General features: G+C 52.1%; 1 protein-coding gene across 1 annotated transcript in view; it reads right to left on the bottom strand.

Annotated features, from left to right (window-relative positions):
* Positions 1-313: 313 nt before the first annotated feature.
* The window catches only part of LOC127905985 (F-box/WD repeat-containing protein 7-like), a 96,489-nt gene continuing 83,965 nt past the window's right edge, over positions 314-12,837 (bottom strand). Inside the window, exons 3-4 of the mRNA XM_052486718.1 lie at positions 2,333-3,064; positions 314-468 (exon numbers count right to left, since the gene is read on the bottom strand). Of these exons, the coding sequence (XP_052342678.1) occupies positions 427-468; positions 2,333-2,995 (705 nt within the window). The 5' untranslated portion in view covers positions 2,996-3,064 and the 3' untranslated portion in view covers positions 314-426. The remainder of the gene's footprint in view (positions 469-2,332; positions 3,065-12,837) is intronic.

The raw sequence follows: 12,837 nt of genomic DNA, 5'->3' as shown, positions 1-12,837 counted from the left end.
GCATGATACCAAGGGGAAAAAGAAGGCCTATTAGCCATTCACAGAATGCTACTTGATCCAGACAGATCTTTAAGAGTTCAATATTTTCTTTATTTAACTAGGCAATATAGTTAGATTTGGATTATACAATCAATTTGACTTTGTTTTTACCAATCTAACTACATAACAGAAAGGTAATAATTTATTTGAATGGTAAATCTCTATTGATAAATTGGGGAAATCAAGATGTAGCCTTGGCCTAGTCACAATACAGGTGTGTGCACGCATTGAGTGATTGTTTTGGCTGATTTCACAGGGCTACAGATGACAAACAATCTGTTACCCTTCCATTCGGGACTTATTTTATTGTACTGATCAACAACATTTGCATAGAAGAAGAAAAATATTTTATCAAATGTGTGCGTTGTCTCTTTAAGGCCCATGATGTCATTCACACTCAGTTTGTGGCTCCAGCAAAGACAATATTGACTGGAAGAGACACGAGGCGAGGGAGATTACATGAATGAATACATTTTTTGGAGACAATCAGCTTTGAAATCAGCAGTAGTATGTATTATGGTTTGCATATTATCGCCAACAAGGTACTAGGGTAGTGAACTGATGTATGCATCAGCTGGAAGCTAGCAAGGAAACTTAGCTTACAAAGCTGTAAGCTACCAGTATCTTCTTGTTCTAGCCTGTAATGGACATTGTTGCCATTTTGCAATATTCACGGGTGTTAACTTCTATTCAGCATAAGTGGTGATGCAGCCCAGACTCCCAGGGAGTGCACTGGTTCCTCAGGCCAGGCTAGAGCCAGTATGAGTGGGGAGCTAACGTGATGCAGCCCAGACTCCCAGGAGTGCACTGGTTCCTCAGGCCAGGCTAGAGACAGTATCCCAGGAGTGCACTGGTTCCTCAGGCCAGGCTAGAGCCAGTATGGTGGGGAGCTAACGTGATGCAGCCCAGACTCCCAGGAGAGTGCACTGGTTCCTCAGGCCAGGCTAGAGCCAGTATGAGTGGGGAGCTAACGTGATGCAGCCCAGACTCCCAGTGAGTGCACTGGTTCCTCAGGCCCCAGGCTGGTTCCTCAGAGGCCAGTATGAGTGGGGAGCTAACGTGATGCAGCCCAGACTCCCAGGGAGTGCACTGGTTCCTCAGGCCAGGCTAGAGCCAGTATGAGTGGGGAGCTAACGTGATGCAGCCCAGACTCCCAGGGAGTGCACTGGTTCCTCAGGCCAGGCTAGAGCCAGTATGAGTGGGGAGCTAACGTGATGCAGCCCAGACTCCCAGGGAGTGCACTGGTTCCTCAGGCCAGGCTAGACTGGTTCCTCAGGCCAGTATATGAGTGGGGAGCTAACGTGATGCAGCCCAGACTCCCAGGAGTGCACTGGTTCCTCAGGCCAGGCTAGAGCCAGTATGAGTGGGGAGCTAACGTGATGCAGCCCAGACTCCCAGGGAGTGCACTGGTTCCTCAGGCCAGGCTAGAGCCAGTATGAGTGGGGAGCTAACGTGATGCAGCCCAGACTCCCAGGGAGTGCACTGGTTCCTCAGGCCAGGCTAGAGACAGTATGAGTGGGGAGCTAACGTGATGCAGCCCAGACTCCCAGGGAGTGCACTGGTTCCTCAGGCCAGGCTAGAGCCAGTATGAGTGGGGAGCTAACGTGATGCAGCCCAGACTCCCAGGGAGTGCACTGGTTCCTCAGGCCAGGCTAGAGCCAGTATGAGTGGGGAGCTAACGTGATGCAGCCCAGACTCCCAGGAGGTGCACTGGTTCCTCAGGCCAGGCTAGAGCCAGTATGAGTGGGGAGCTAACGTGATGCAGCCCAGACTCCCAGGGAGTGCACTGGTTCCTCAGGGCAGGCTAGAGCCAGTATGAGTGGGGAGCTAACGTGATGCAGCCCAGACTCCCAGGGAGTGCACTGGTTCCTCAGGCCAGGCTAGAGCCAGTATGAGTGGGGAGCTAACGTGATGCAGCCCAGACTCCCAGGGAGTGCACTGGTTCCTCAGGCCAGGCTAGAGCCAGTATGAGTGGGGAGCTAACGTGATGCAGCCCAGACTCCCAGGACTCCCAGGAGTGCACTGGTTCCTCAGGCCAGGCTAGAGCTAGCAATGAGCAGCCCAGACTCCCAGGAAGTGCGGACCAGGCTAGGTAGCAATGAGGAAGCGGACTAGGTATAAGGCGATGTTGGCTGCACTGATACAGACTTGATCCTCTCTCAAATCAGAAGATGGCGTGAGACATTTGACAGAAGAACGAAAGTAACAATTGTCGTAGAGAAGCGTTTTTGAAGGTTCTAGTATCTAGTAAGTTCTGGTATACTGTGAAACATCAACACTGGTCAGGTCTTACCTTCTTCTTGATGGGTGAGCTTTGGTGTTGGCACCCCGAGGACTGGTCCAGGTTGTTGTTGGGGACAGACGCATCACTCCTGAGGGAGGGTGAGTGGAGGCCATCTTCCCCCTCCTCCTCCTCTTCCTCCTCCCTCCCACTCTCCTCCGAATGCTCAAAGTCATCACTGTCCTGGTCCATCTCCTCCTCGTCCTCCTCATCCCTCCCCGTTCTCGCTCCTCCCTCTGTCCTTTCCTCCTCCTCCTCTCCCTGCTGGCTGCCACTGTTGTTGTTCTCCTCTTCCTCCTCCTCCTCGTCATCCCCTCCCTGTTGCCGTCGCTCCGCCTCCCACATCCACCGGCCGCCCTTAGTCACTCCTCCGTTCACCTCGTTGGGTACTCCTCCTCCATCCTCCCCATCTCCCTGGGGCCCATTCTGCCTGGAGGTCCACGGCTCTTCCACTCCTTCCCCCCCTGCCGAGGCCGCAGGCTGGACTCTGGACTGCTGGTGTTCTTGGTCCTCCACCACCCGGTTCATGTGCTCCTCCTCGTCGGCCTCCTCTCCAGGCTGCTGGCCCTGGGGCGTCCGGGCCGAGGAGGAGGCGTTACCTCGCTGGGCCCCCGGGCCCCCTCGCCGGCCCCCCAGGCCCCGCCTGCTGCCCCCCGACAGCAGATCCTGGTTCATTTCCAAAAGCCAGCTTGCTACCTCCTGGACCTTCACTAGGCTGTCTGAGGAGGAGAAGGGCTTGGCATTCTGTAGGAGAGAGATACGAAACGGGCGAGAGACAGGGGGAGGGGGGCAGAGAGGGGGGAGAAAAGAGGAGATATTAGAGTTATCCATCTCATACACACAGACAATTGCAATGCTGACGCTCACCAAAATAAAGTGGAAATAACCCCTTCATCTTTTATTCATAACGGTAGAAATAAAACAAAGCATTTATGCTGGGAGATGCATGAAATGGTTGCATTTTGGTGGGGAGACAATAGAGGAAAGCTTTGGCTCACAGCACGGGCCTTGGAACTTCTACAATAACTAACTACCGAGCCTCAATGTGACGCACACACACACACACACACACACACACACACACACACACACACACACACACACACACACACACACACACACACACACACACACTAGCCTCTGACACAGCCAATGAACACAGCCCATCTGTCATGATATGAAAGCAGCGACAATCCTGGCTCCGTATGGGAGAATCCAGTCCAACTACTGTTCTTAACCATTGGAGTAGTTTGGAGTTGGATGGCGGCTGTGGAACATTGTTCAGAATGAGAAAGTCCAGCACTGTTATGTTTAGAGCTGTTTATCATCCGAGGCTGCTGGTCTACCGACAGTGAATCTGGTGGTTCCCAGAAACTTTAGCCTAATCAAAATAAATCTAAATATGCTGTGCTGAGGAATTTAACTCTCGTCTTGGTAAACATACTGTCGGCTTGTGTCAGACAGCTTGTTCATGCTGTTTGAAGCCTGCCGTTATTCACAAAACTATAGAAGTCTATCACGCAAGCATGATATGATGTGGCCTGTTTGTGCAGTCTTGCCAACTCCTACTGGCAGCACAAACAGATCTGGGACCAGGTTGAGGGTGTGAGCCTACATCAGAATATAAGGCCATGTTAGATGACAGGGACTCTGTACCCGAAACTGATGGAGCCAAGTTACCCAACATGACAACGCCTTCACTCTGAAGCCAAAGTGTCAGAAAGCTCATTATGTACGGCCTGAATATGAGAATGAGTTTGGAAAGACAAGTGAGGGACTGAGTGAGGGACTGAGTGAGGGAGAGGAGGAGTGCAGGCTAGAGGAGAAGGAGTGAGGGAGCAGGGAGGAGTGCAGGCTAGAGGAGAAGGAGTGAGGGGGCAGGGAGGAGTGCAGGCCAGGGGAGAAGGAGTGAGGGAGCAGGGAGGAGTGCAGGCTAGAGGAGAAGGAGTGAGGGGGCAGGGAGGAGTGCAGGCTAGAGGAGAAGGAGTGAGGGAGCAGGGAGGAGTGCAGGCTAGAGGAGAAGGAGTGAGGGGGCAGGGAGGAGTGCAGGCTAGAGGAGAAGGAGTGAGGGGGCAGGGAGGAGTGCAGGCTAGAGGAGAAGGAGTGAGGGAGCAGGGAGGAGTGCAGGCTAGAGGAGAAGGAGTGAGGGAGAAGGGAGGAGTGCAGGCTAGAGGAGAAGGAGTGAGGGAGCAGGGAGGAGTGCAGGCTAGAGGAGAAGGAGTGAGGGAGCAGGGAGGAGTGCAGGCTAGAGGAGAAGGAGTGAGGGGGCAGGGAGGAGTGCAGGCTAGAGGAGAAGGAGTGAGGGGGCAGGGAGGAGTGCAGGCTAGAGGAGAAGGAGTGAGGGAGCAGGGAGGAGTGCAGGCTAGAGGAGAAGGAGTGAGGGAGCAGGGAGGAGTGCAGGCTAGAGAAGGAGTGAGGGAGCAGGGAGGAGTGCAGGCTAGAGGAGAAGGAGTGAGGGAGAGGAGGAGTGCAGGCTAGAGGAGAAGGAGTGAGGGAGAGGAGGAGTGCAGGCTAGAGGAGAAGGAGTGAGGGAGAGGAGGAGTGCAGGCCAGGGGAGAAGGAGTGAGGGGGCAGGGAGGAGTGCAGGCTAGAGGAGAAGGAGTGAGGGGGCAGGGAGGAGTGCAGGCTAGAGGAGAAGGAGTGAGGGGGCAGGGATGAGTGCAGGCCAGGGGAGAAGGAGTGAGGGAGCAGGGAGGAGTGCAGGCTAGAGGAGAAGGAGTGAGGGAGCAGGGAGGAGTGCAGGCTAGAGGAGAAGGAGTGAGGGAGCAGGGAGGAGTGCAGGCTAGAGGAGAAGGAGTGAGGGAGCAGGGAGGAGTGCAGGCTAGAGGAGAAGGAGTGAGGGAGCAGGAGTGAGGGGGCAGGGAGGAGTGCAGGCTAGAGGAGAAGGAGTGAGGGAGCAGGGAGGAGTGCAGGCTAGAGGAGAAGGAGTGAGGGAGCAGGGAGGAGTGCAGGCTAGAGGAGAAGGAGTGAGGGGGCAGGGAGGAGTGCAGGCTAGAGGAGAAGGAGTGAGGGGCAGGGAGGAGTGCAGGCTAGAGGAGAAGGAGTGAGGGGGCAGGGAGGAGTGCAGGCTAGAGGAGAAGGAGTGAGGGGGCAGGGAGGAGTGCAGGCTAGGGAGAAGGAGTGAGGGGAGCAGGGAGGAGTGCAGGCTAGAGGAGAAGGAGTGAGGGGGCAGGGAGGAGTGCAGGCTAGAGGAGAAGGAGTGAGGGGCAGGGAGGAGTGCAGGCTAGAGGAGAAGGAGTGAGGGGGCAGGGAGGAGTGCAGGCTAGAGGAGAAGGAGTGAGGGGGCAGGGAGGAGTGCAGGCTAGAGGAGAAGGAGAAGGGGGCAGTGAGGGGCAGGCAGGGAGGGAGTGCAGGCTGCAGGCTAGGAGAAGGAGTGAGGGAGCAGGGAGGAGTGCAGGCTAGAGGAGAAGGAGTGAGGGAGCAGGGAGGGCTAGAGGAGAAGGGTGAGGGAGCAGGGAGGAGTGCAGGCTAGAGGAGAAGGAGTGAGGGAGCAGGAGTGAGGGGGCAGGGAGGAGTGCAGGCTAGGAGGGAGCAGGGAGGAGTGCAGGCTAGAGGAGAAGGAGTGAGGGAGCAGGGAGGAGGAGCAGGGGAGGAGTGCAGGCTAGAGGAGAAGGAGTGAGGGAGCAGGGAGGAGTGCAGGCTAGAGGAGAAGGAGTGAGGGAGCAGGGAGGAGTGCAGGCTAGGGAGAAGGAGTGAGGGGCAGGGAGGAGTGCAGGCTAGAGGAGAAGGAGTGAGGGGGCAGGGAGGAGTGCAGGCTAGAGGAGAAGGAGTGAGGGGGCAGGGAGGAGTGCAGGCTAGAGGAGAAGGAGTGAGGGGGCAGGGAGGAGTGCAGGCTAGAGGAGAAGGAGTGAGGGGGCAGGGAGGAGTGCAGGCTAGAGGAGAAGGAGTGAGGGGGCAGGGAGGAGTGCAGGCTAGAGGAGAAGGAGTGAGGGGGCAGGGAGGAGTGCAGGCTAGAGGAGAAGGAGTGAGGGAGCAGGGAGGAGTGCAGGCCAGGGGAACAGTGGAAAAGCTCCATCCCAGCCATGTTGTTTCGTTAGCCTCTTGGGTGATCACAGTGATGGTCTATGTGACAGTCTAGAACAGGACACATTCACCTTGCACAGGTACGCAGACAAAGTTGAACCTGAATGAGTTCACTCACAGCCATGCATTTAGAGAAATGCATGCATTTAATGCCATGCATTTAGAGAAATGCATGACTGAGTTCACGGTCAGTGTCCCTCACTCTTATAGGAGATTACAGTAGGAAGGTTGTCTAACAGAAACACACACACACACACCACACACACACACACACACCAAACCTATCTATCACCTGGTGGAAAATAGCCTAGCATAACCTACATGCCATCCCCTCCTTTTGAAGTCGACCACATTCTGTCTCCTGTTCCCCAGGAGAGGCGACCGTTTGAGAGACTGGACCGCCTCCACTGACACCAACAGGAAGTGAGTGCACTCCGTTAGAACAGGAATAGACCCGGCCTGCCTGTGAACTCCATTCAGAGGACGAGTCAATCTGACAACGGCTGACAGTGCTCTTGATAAACTGGATAAACTGGCAGGACACCGACAGGACACTGACAGGACACTGACAGGACACTGACAGGACACAGACACTACGCCAAAGCAATGAATCAGCCACTGAAAGAAGAGCCAAGAGAACAGGAATCTGTACCCTAAACATGGTTCTATAAGGGGTGTCAAGAACATTATTATTATTTTTACCTTTACTTTACTAGGCAAGTCAGTTAAGAACAAATTCTTGCCTTGTTCAGGGGCAGAACCTTGTCAGCTCGGGGATTCGATCTTGAACCTTTCGGTTACCAGTCCAACGCTCTAACCACTAGGCTACCTGCCGCCCCTTATAACCATAGATGTGACCAACATGTGAGAACACAGATAGTTTTAGAAACATCCTTGATGTTCATTCTGAGAAGAGGTATCCTCTTCCAGTACTTGACTGAAGAACCAGCAGAGGGAGTACTTGTACCCCATTCAAATCAACCAGAGAAGACTTCCAAAACCATAGGTCAGAGTTTCCAAAACTCCTTCCTGGGGAACCTAAGGGGTGAACATTTTGGTTTTTGCCCTAACACTACGCAGCTGGTTCAAATTAAAGCTCGATTATCAGTTGGTTATTTGAAATCAGCTGTGTCGTGCTACGGCAGAAACCAAAACGTGCACCCCTTAGGGTCCCCAGGACAGAGCTCGGGAAACCCCGCCATAGATCATTCATCATAACGTCGACACCAGAGATCATTCATCATAACGTCGACACCAGAGATCATTCATCATAACGTCGACACCAGAAATCATTCATCATAACGTCGACACCAGAGATCATTCATCATAACGTCGACACCAGAGATCATTCATCATAACGTCGACACCAGAGATCATTCATCATAACGTCGACACCAGAGATCATTCATCATAACGTCGACACCAGAGATCATTCATCATAACGTCGACACCAGAGATCATTCATCATAACGTCGACACCAGAGATCATTCATCATAACGTCGACACCAGAGATCATTCATCATAACGTCGACACCCGAGATCATTCATCATAACGTCGACACCCGAGATCATTCATCATAACGTCGACACCCGAGATCATTCATCCACTATGATCACCATGACTAAGATGCTTACGATGATACTGGACCAGTATAATGGTCCATAGACAGATAACAGCCTACGCTTCATTAAGATAACCTGTATGGCTGCTAATGAGATCATATCAAAGGTCAAAGGAAACGGGTGAGCAGCAGAGGTGTTTACATGCATAGAACTGAATTACATTGTGCTTTTTACCATTCTAGTATTTCTATGGTTATAAGGGCCGTGTTAAGATGGAATAAAACATTTGTCAGCGTTAATCAGACAGCAGAAACAGTGGGAGGTCTATACAAATTCTATGAGCCAGCAACGGCCCTGGGAGAGCGAACACACACACACACACACACACACACACACACACACACACACACACACACACACACACACACACACACACACACACACACTTGGAGCTGTGGTGTGTAATGACAGGATGCCATTAGGTTGTGTGTAACAAGGTAGAAGGTGACAAGAATAAAATGGCAGCACTCAGGACAAAAGGGCCAGACTCTCTCCATAGCATATAATGTGGCACAGAGCTGGCCCTTCTGTGGGAGCGGGGCCCATTCCAACATGCCCAACTGTTGCTTTACTGTTATGGTCCCTAGTCTTTACTGAGCAGGTGCCTCTAGTGGAGCCTACACAACGCAGGTACCTTTCAGCAGCAGTTAAGAAAACACATAATTATCCAGCTGCACATTTACTACTACAGCAATAACCTGGAAGTACAGAGCCCCAAGGGAACAACAGCTGAGTAGTGGCGTGGGCTACCTGGAATATCTATCAGTCACAAGTACCTGCTCTAGCTAGTTTATTTCCTAACCAAATACACATGACTATTTCCTTCTTCAGATGTATTTTTCATTTTGGGCTTGTTTTATGATAGCGGCAGCTTCTCGTTTGATGACTTCAACCTTGGACAATCAGCGGGGGCTCCTCCAGCAACGTTTAATCAACCTCCAATTAACGTAAGAGAATGTTTTCCGACCGCCGTACCAACCCAGTGCTTTGCTCGTTAGCGTAACCCCTCTGATTAATGTTGTCTCCAACAGGAGGTGAAATGTTAGTGCTAATTAGACCACCCAATCAAGAGAGAGAGCCCAGCCAGAAGGCGGGCGCAGGTTAGAGTTTGAAACACTGGCTGGTGTCAGAGTGTCTGCTATATTGCTTTAAAAACAGAAGCTCTCTCTCACTCTTCCCCTCCCCCTGCTTGATGTAATTGAGGATGGTTAAAGCGTTCGTCGTTTCATGTTTGGCTTTGATCTGTTGGGGCCTAAAGCCTGCTGTGAACACATTGGTAAAAATCAGCCACAGGGGCAGGAATTACAGTACAGCGGAGGGATTATCCAGCGCAGGGCAGATCCAGGGCTGAATGGAGGGCTGCAGCAGGGCAGATCCAGGGCTGAATGGAGGGCTGCAGCAGGGCAGAATGGAGGGCTGCAGCAGGGCAGATCCAGGGCTGAATGGAGAGATGCAGCAGGGCAGATCCAGGGCTGAATGGAGAGGTGCAGCAGGGCAGATCCAGGGCTGAATGGAGGGCTGCAGCAGGGCAGATCCAGGGCTGCAGCAGGGCAGATCCAGGGCTGCAGCAGGGCAGATCCAGGGCTGAATGGAGAGATGCAGCAGGGCAGATCCAGGGCTGAATGGAGGGATGCAGCAGGGCAGATCCAGGGCTGAATGGAGGGCTGCAGCAGGGCAGATCCAGGGCTGAATGGAGGGCTGCAGCAGGGCAGATCCAGGGCTGCAGCAGGGCAGATCCAGGGCTGAATGGAGAGATGCAGCAGGGCAGATCCAGGGCTGAATGGAGAGATGCAGCAGGGCAGATCCAGGGCTGAATGGAGAGATGCAGCAGGGCAGATCCAGGGCTGAATGGAGAGATGCAGCAGGGCAGATCCAGGGCTGAATGGAGAGATGCAGCAGGGCAGATCCAGGGCTGAATGGAGAGATGCAGCAGGGCAGATCCAGGGCTGAATGGAGAGATGCAGCAGGGCAGATCCAGGGCTGAATGGAGGGCTGCAGCAGGGCAGATCCAGGGCTGAATGGAGGGCTGCAGCAGGGCAGATCCAGGGCTGAATGGAGGGCTGCAGCAGGGCAGATCCAGGGCTGCAGCAGAGCAGATCCAGGGCTGAATGGAGAGATGCAGCAGGGCAGATCCAGGGCTGAATGGAGAGATGCAGCAGGGCAGATCCAGGGCTGAATGGAGGGCTGCAGCAGGGCAGATTCAGGGCTGAATGGAGAGATGCAGCAGGGCAGATCCAGGGCTGAATGGAGAGATGCAGCAGGGCAGATCCAGGGCTGAATGGAGAGATGCAGCAGGGCAGATCCAGGGCTGAATGGAGAGATGCAGCAGGGCAGATCCAGGGCTGAATGGAGGGCTGCAGCAGGGCAGCACAGCTGGGGGACGCTATAAAAACGCTGGTTAGGGGAGGTGGAGGGGGGAGTCGATGCACCTTTTGGGAACCGTGGGAAAATACACTAAGTCCTAAATGGCACCCTAGTCCCCATATAGTGCACTACTTTTGACCAGGGCTCATAGTGTTCTACGGGACAGGGTGCTATTTGGGACGCACCCATAATGTGCTTAACTTTTCCTGGAAGGACGCTTGATTGGTCGACGTTCCTCGTCTTTATAGGAGCAGTTGGAGGACAATGTTGCTGTTTCAACATGCCTTGCACTGAGGTTATTTCCGTGTGACTGAACAGATGTGCTTAGACCTTAAGACTGTTTGTGCTATTGAGAATATTACTAACTCAAATAGTGTTCTCTCTCACCCACCCTTCCTGCCTGACTCGCTCTCACACAGTTCTCAATGGAACATGACTGAGCCACTCTCTCCGGCTAGTGACATACTGCATCTGTAAATATGTCCTGAATAGCGCCCCATACTGGCCATCAGCTCTCTGGGGACACAGGCATCCGGGCATGGGGTCAACCCTGTAAACCCTCAATGCCCCCCAGGAAGGAGGGTTTCCCAGTACACTATAGGGCTTGGGAAATGACCTTTATCTAGGCAGGGTTCCTCCATTTCATTCCGTCATCCACTCTTCACTGGTTGTGCTCTAGCTCGACAGACTCCTGGTGGGAAGACGGTCTCATCTTTAACCCCTGACACTCCAGGGAATTGGCTTTTATGGATAGGGCTAAACTGAACTGTTTCTTACAGAAGAAATATGGTAAGAGTTTTCATAACCACGGTAGCAATTAGAAATTAACAGTTTGAAGATCATGGGAAAAGTAGACTAAAAAGGTGAGAACAGCAGCTCACCAGACAAGACAAAATCCAAACATTATGATGTTGTGTGCCTTTTACATGTCGCAGGATTTGTTGATAACGAAACCGGAAAAAAACACCCTGGATACATTCAGTAACATAAGAACATTCCTGGGAAATGTGAGGTACATACAACATAAGACCAAACAAATCACAGAACATTCCTGGGAAATGTGAGGTACATGCAACATAAGACCAAACAAATCACAGAACATTCCTGGGAAATGTGAGGTACATGCAACATAAGACCAAACAAATCACAGGGGGTTTGAGTGAGAGGTCTAACTGGTGTTTCCAAGTCGCCACACACCTCTCCAAAGTGTGCACAGTTGACTCAGAAAAAGGGTCTTCAACTCTAGGGGGCTTTTGGAGCTCTCCTAGCTGTGCCGTTGAGGAACTAGAGCAAGCACACTTGTAGTTGTTTAGTTTGGAACACAGCCCTGCATCCCCGCCATCACACAATTACTGTTGTTAACGCAATCCAAAAATGGTCCATTATAAATCGCAATCAGGGTCAGGCAAACATCTGGAAGCGTGTTCCATTGTCAACATGACTAGATAAATGACCAAATCCGATTTTACAGGGTTAGGCTTTCACAAATCAATTCAGAAAAGCAGATCGTCATTTTGGTGCACAAAGAACGGAGTCGCTTGCATTCAGGTGTGGTCCGTTGCAAAATGTTCTTCACAATACAACATAGGTGTTTATTCTGTTCGGAACAACCCAGGGTAGAACGCCAAGTAGTCTTGTAACGTGACATTTTATGTGGAAATGTAAAGTGCACATTTGGATACAATTGCTTGGCTTGCTTGTATGACATCAAAGCGGTATTTGTTATAATCCTCAATGTCTCATCTTTTAAAATATATAGTCCTCGTAATTTACAGCATTTCCTTCAGACAAAAAATGATTTGCAGACGTTGGCCCAATTAGCAGGAGGGATGAGGGCAAGTACTTCCGGCGCCGACGGAGATGGCCGCCTCGCTTCGCGTTCCTAGGAAACTATGCAGTTTTTTGTTTTTTTTACGTGTTATTTCTTACATTGGTACCCCAGGTCATCTTAGGTTTCATTACATACAGTCGAGAAGAACTACTGAATATAAGAGCAGCGTCGACTCACCATCAGTATGACCAAGAATATGACTTTCACAAAGCGGATCCTGTGTTCTGCCTTTCACCCAGGACAACGGAATGGATCCTAGCCAGCGACCCAAAAAAAATGACTTTGTAAAAGGTGGAAACGAAGCGGTCTTCTGGTCAGACTCCTGAGACAGGCACATCGTGCACCACTCCCTAGCATTCTTCTCGCCAATGTCCAGTCTCTTGACAACAAGGTTGATGAAATCCGAGCAAGGGTAGCATTCCAGAGGGACATCAGAGACTGTAACGTTCTCTGCTTCACGGAAACATGGCTCACTGGAGAGACTCTATCGGAGTCGGTGCAACCAGCTGGTTTCTCCACGCATCGCGCCGACAAAAACAAATATCTTTCTGGTAAGAAGAGGGGCGGGGGCGTATGCTTCATGGTTAACGAGACGTGGTGTGGCCACAACAACATACAGGAACTCAAGTCCTTCTGTTCACCTGATTTAGAATTCCTCACAATCAAATGTCGACC

Source organism: Oncorhynchus keta, chromosome 29 (assembly GCF_023373465.1).
Source record: "Oncorhynchus keta strain PuntledgeMale-10-30-2019 chromosome 29, Oket_V2, whole genome shotgun sequence".
Lineage (NCBI taxonomy): Eukaryota > Metazoa > Chordata > Actinopteri > Salmoniformes > Salmonidae > Oncorhynchus > Oncorhynchus keta.
The sequence above is the reverse complement of the archived record's forward strand: the minus strand, read 5'-3'. Positions and strand labels throughout refer to the sequence as shown.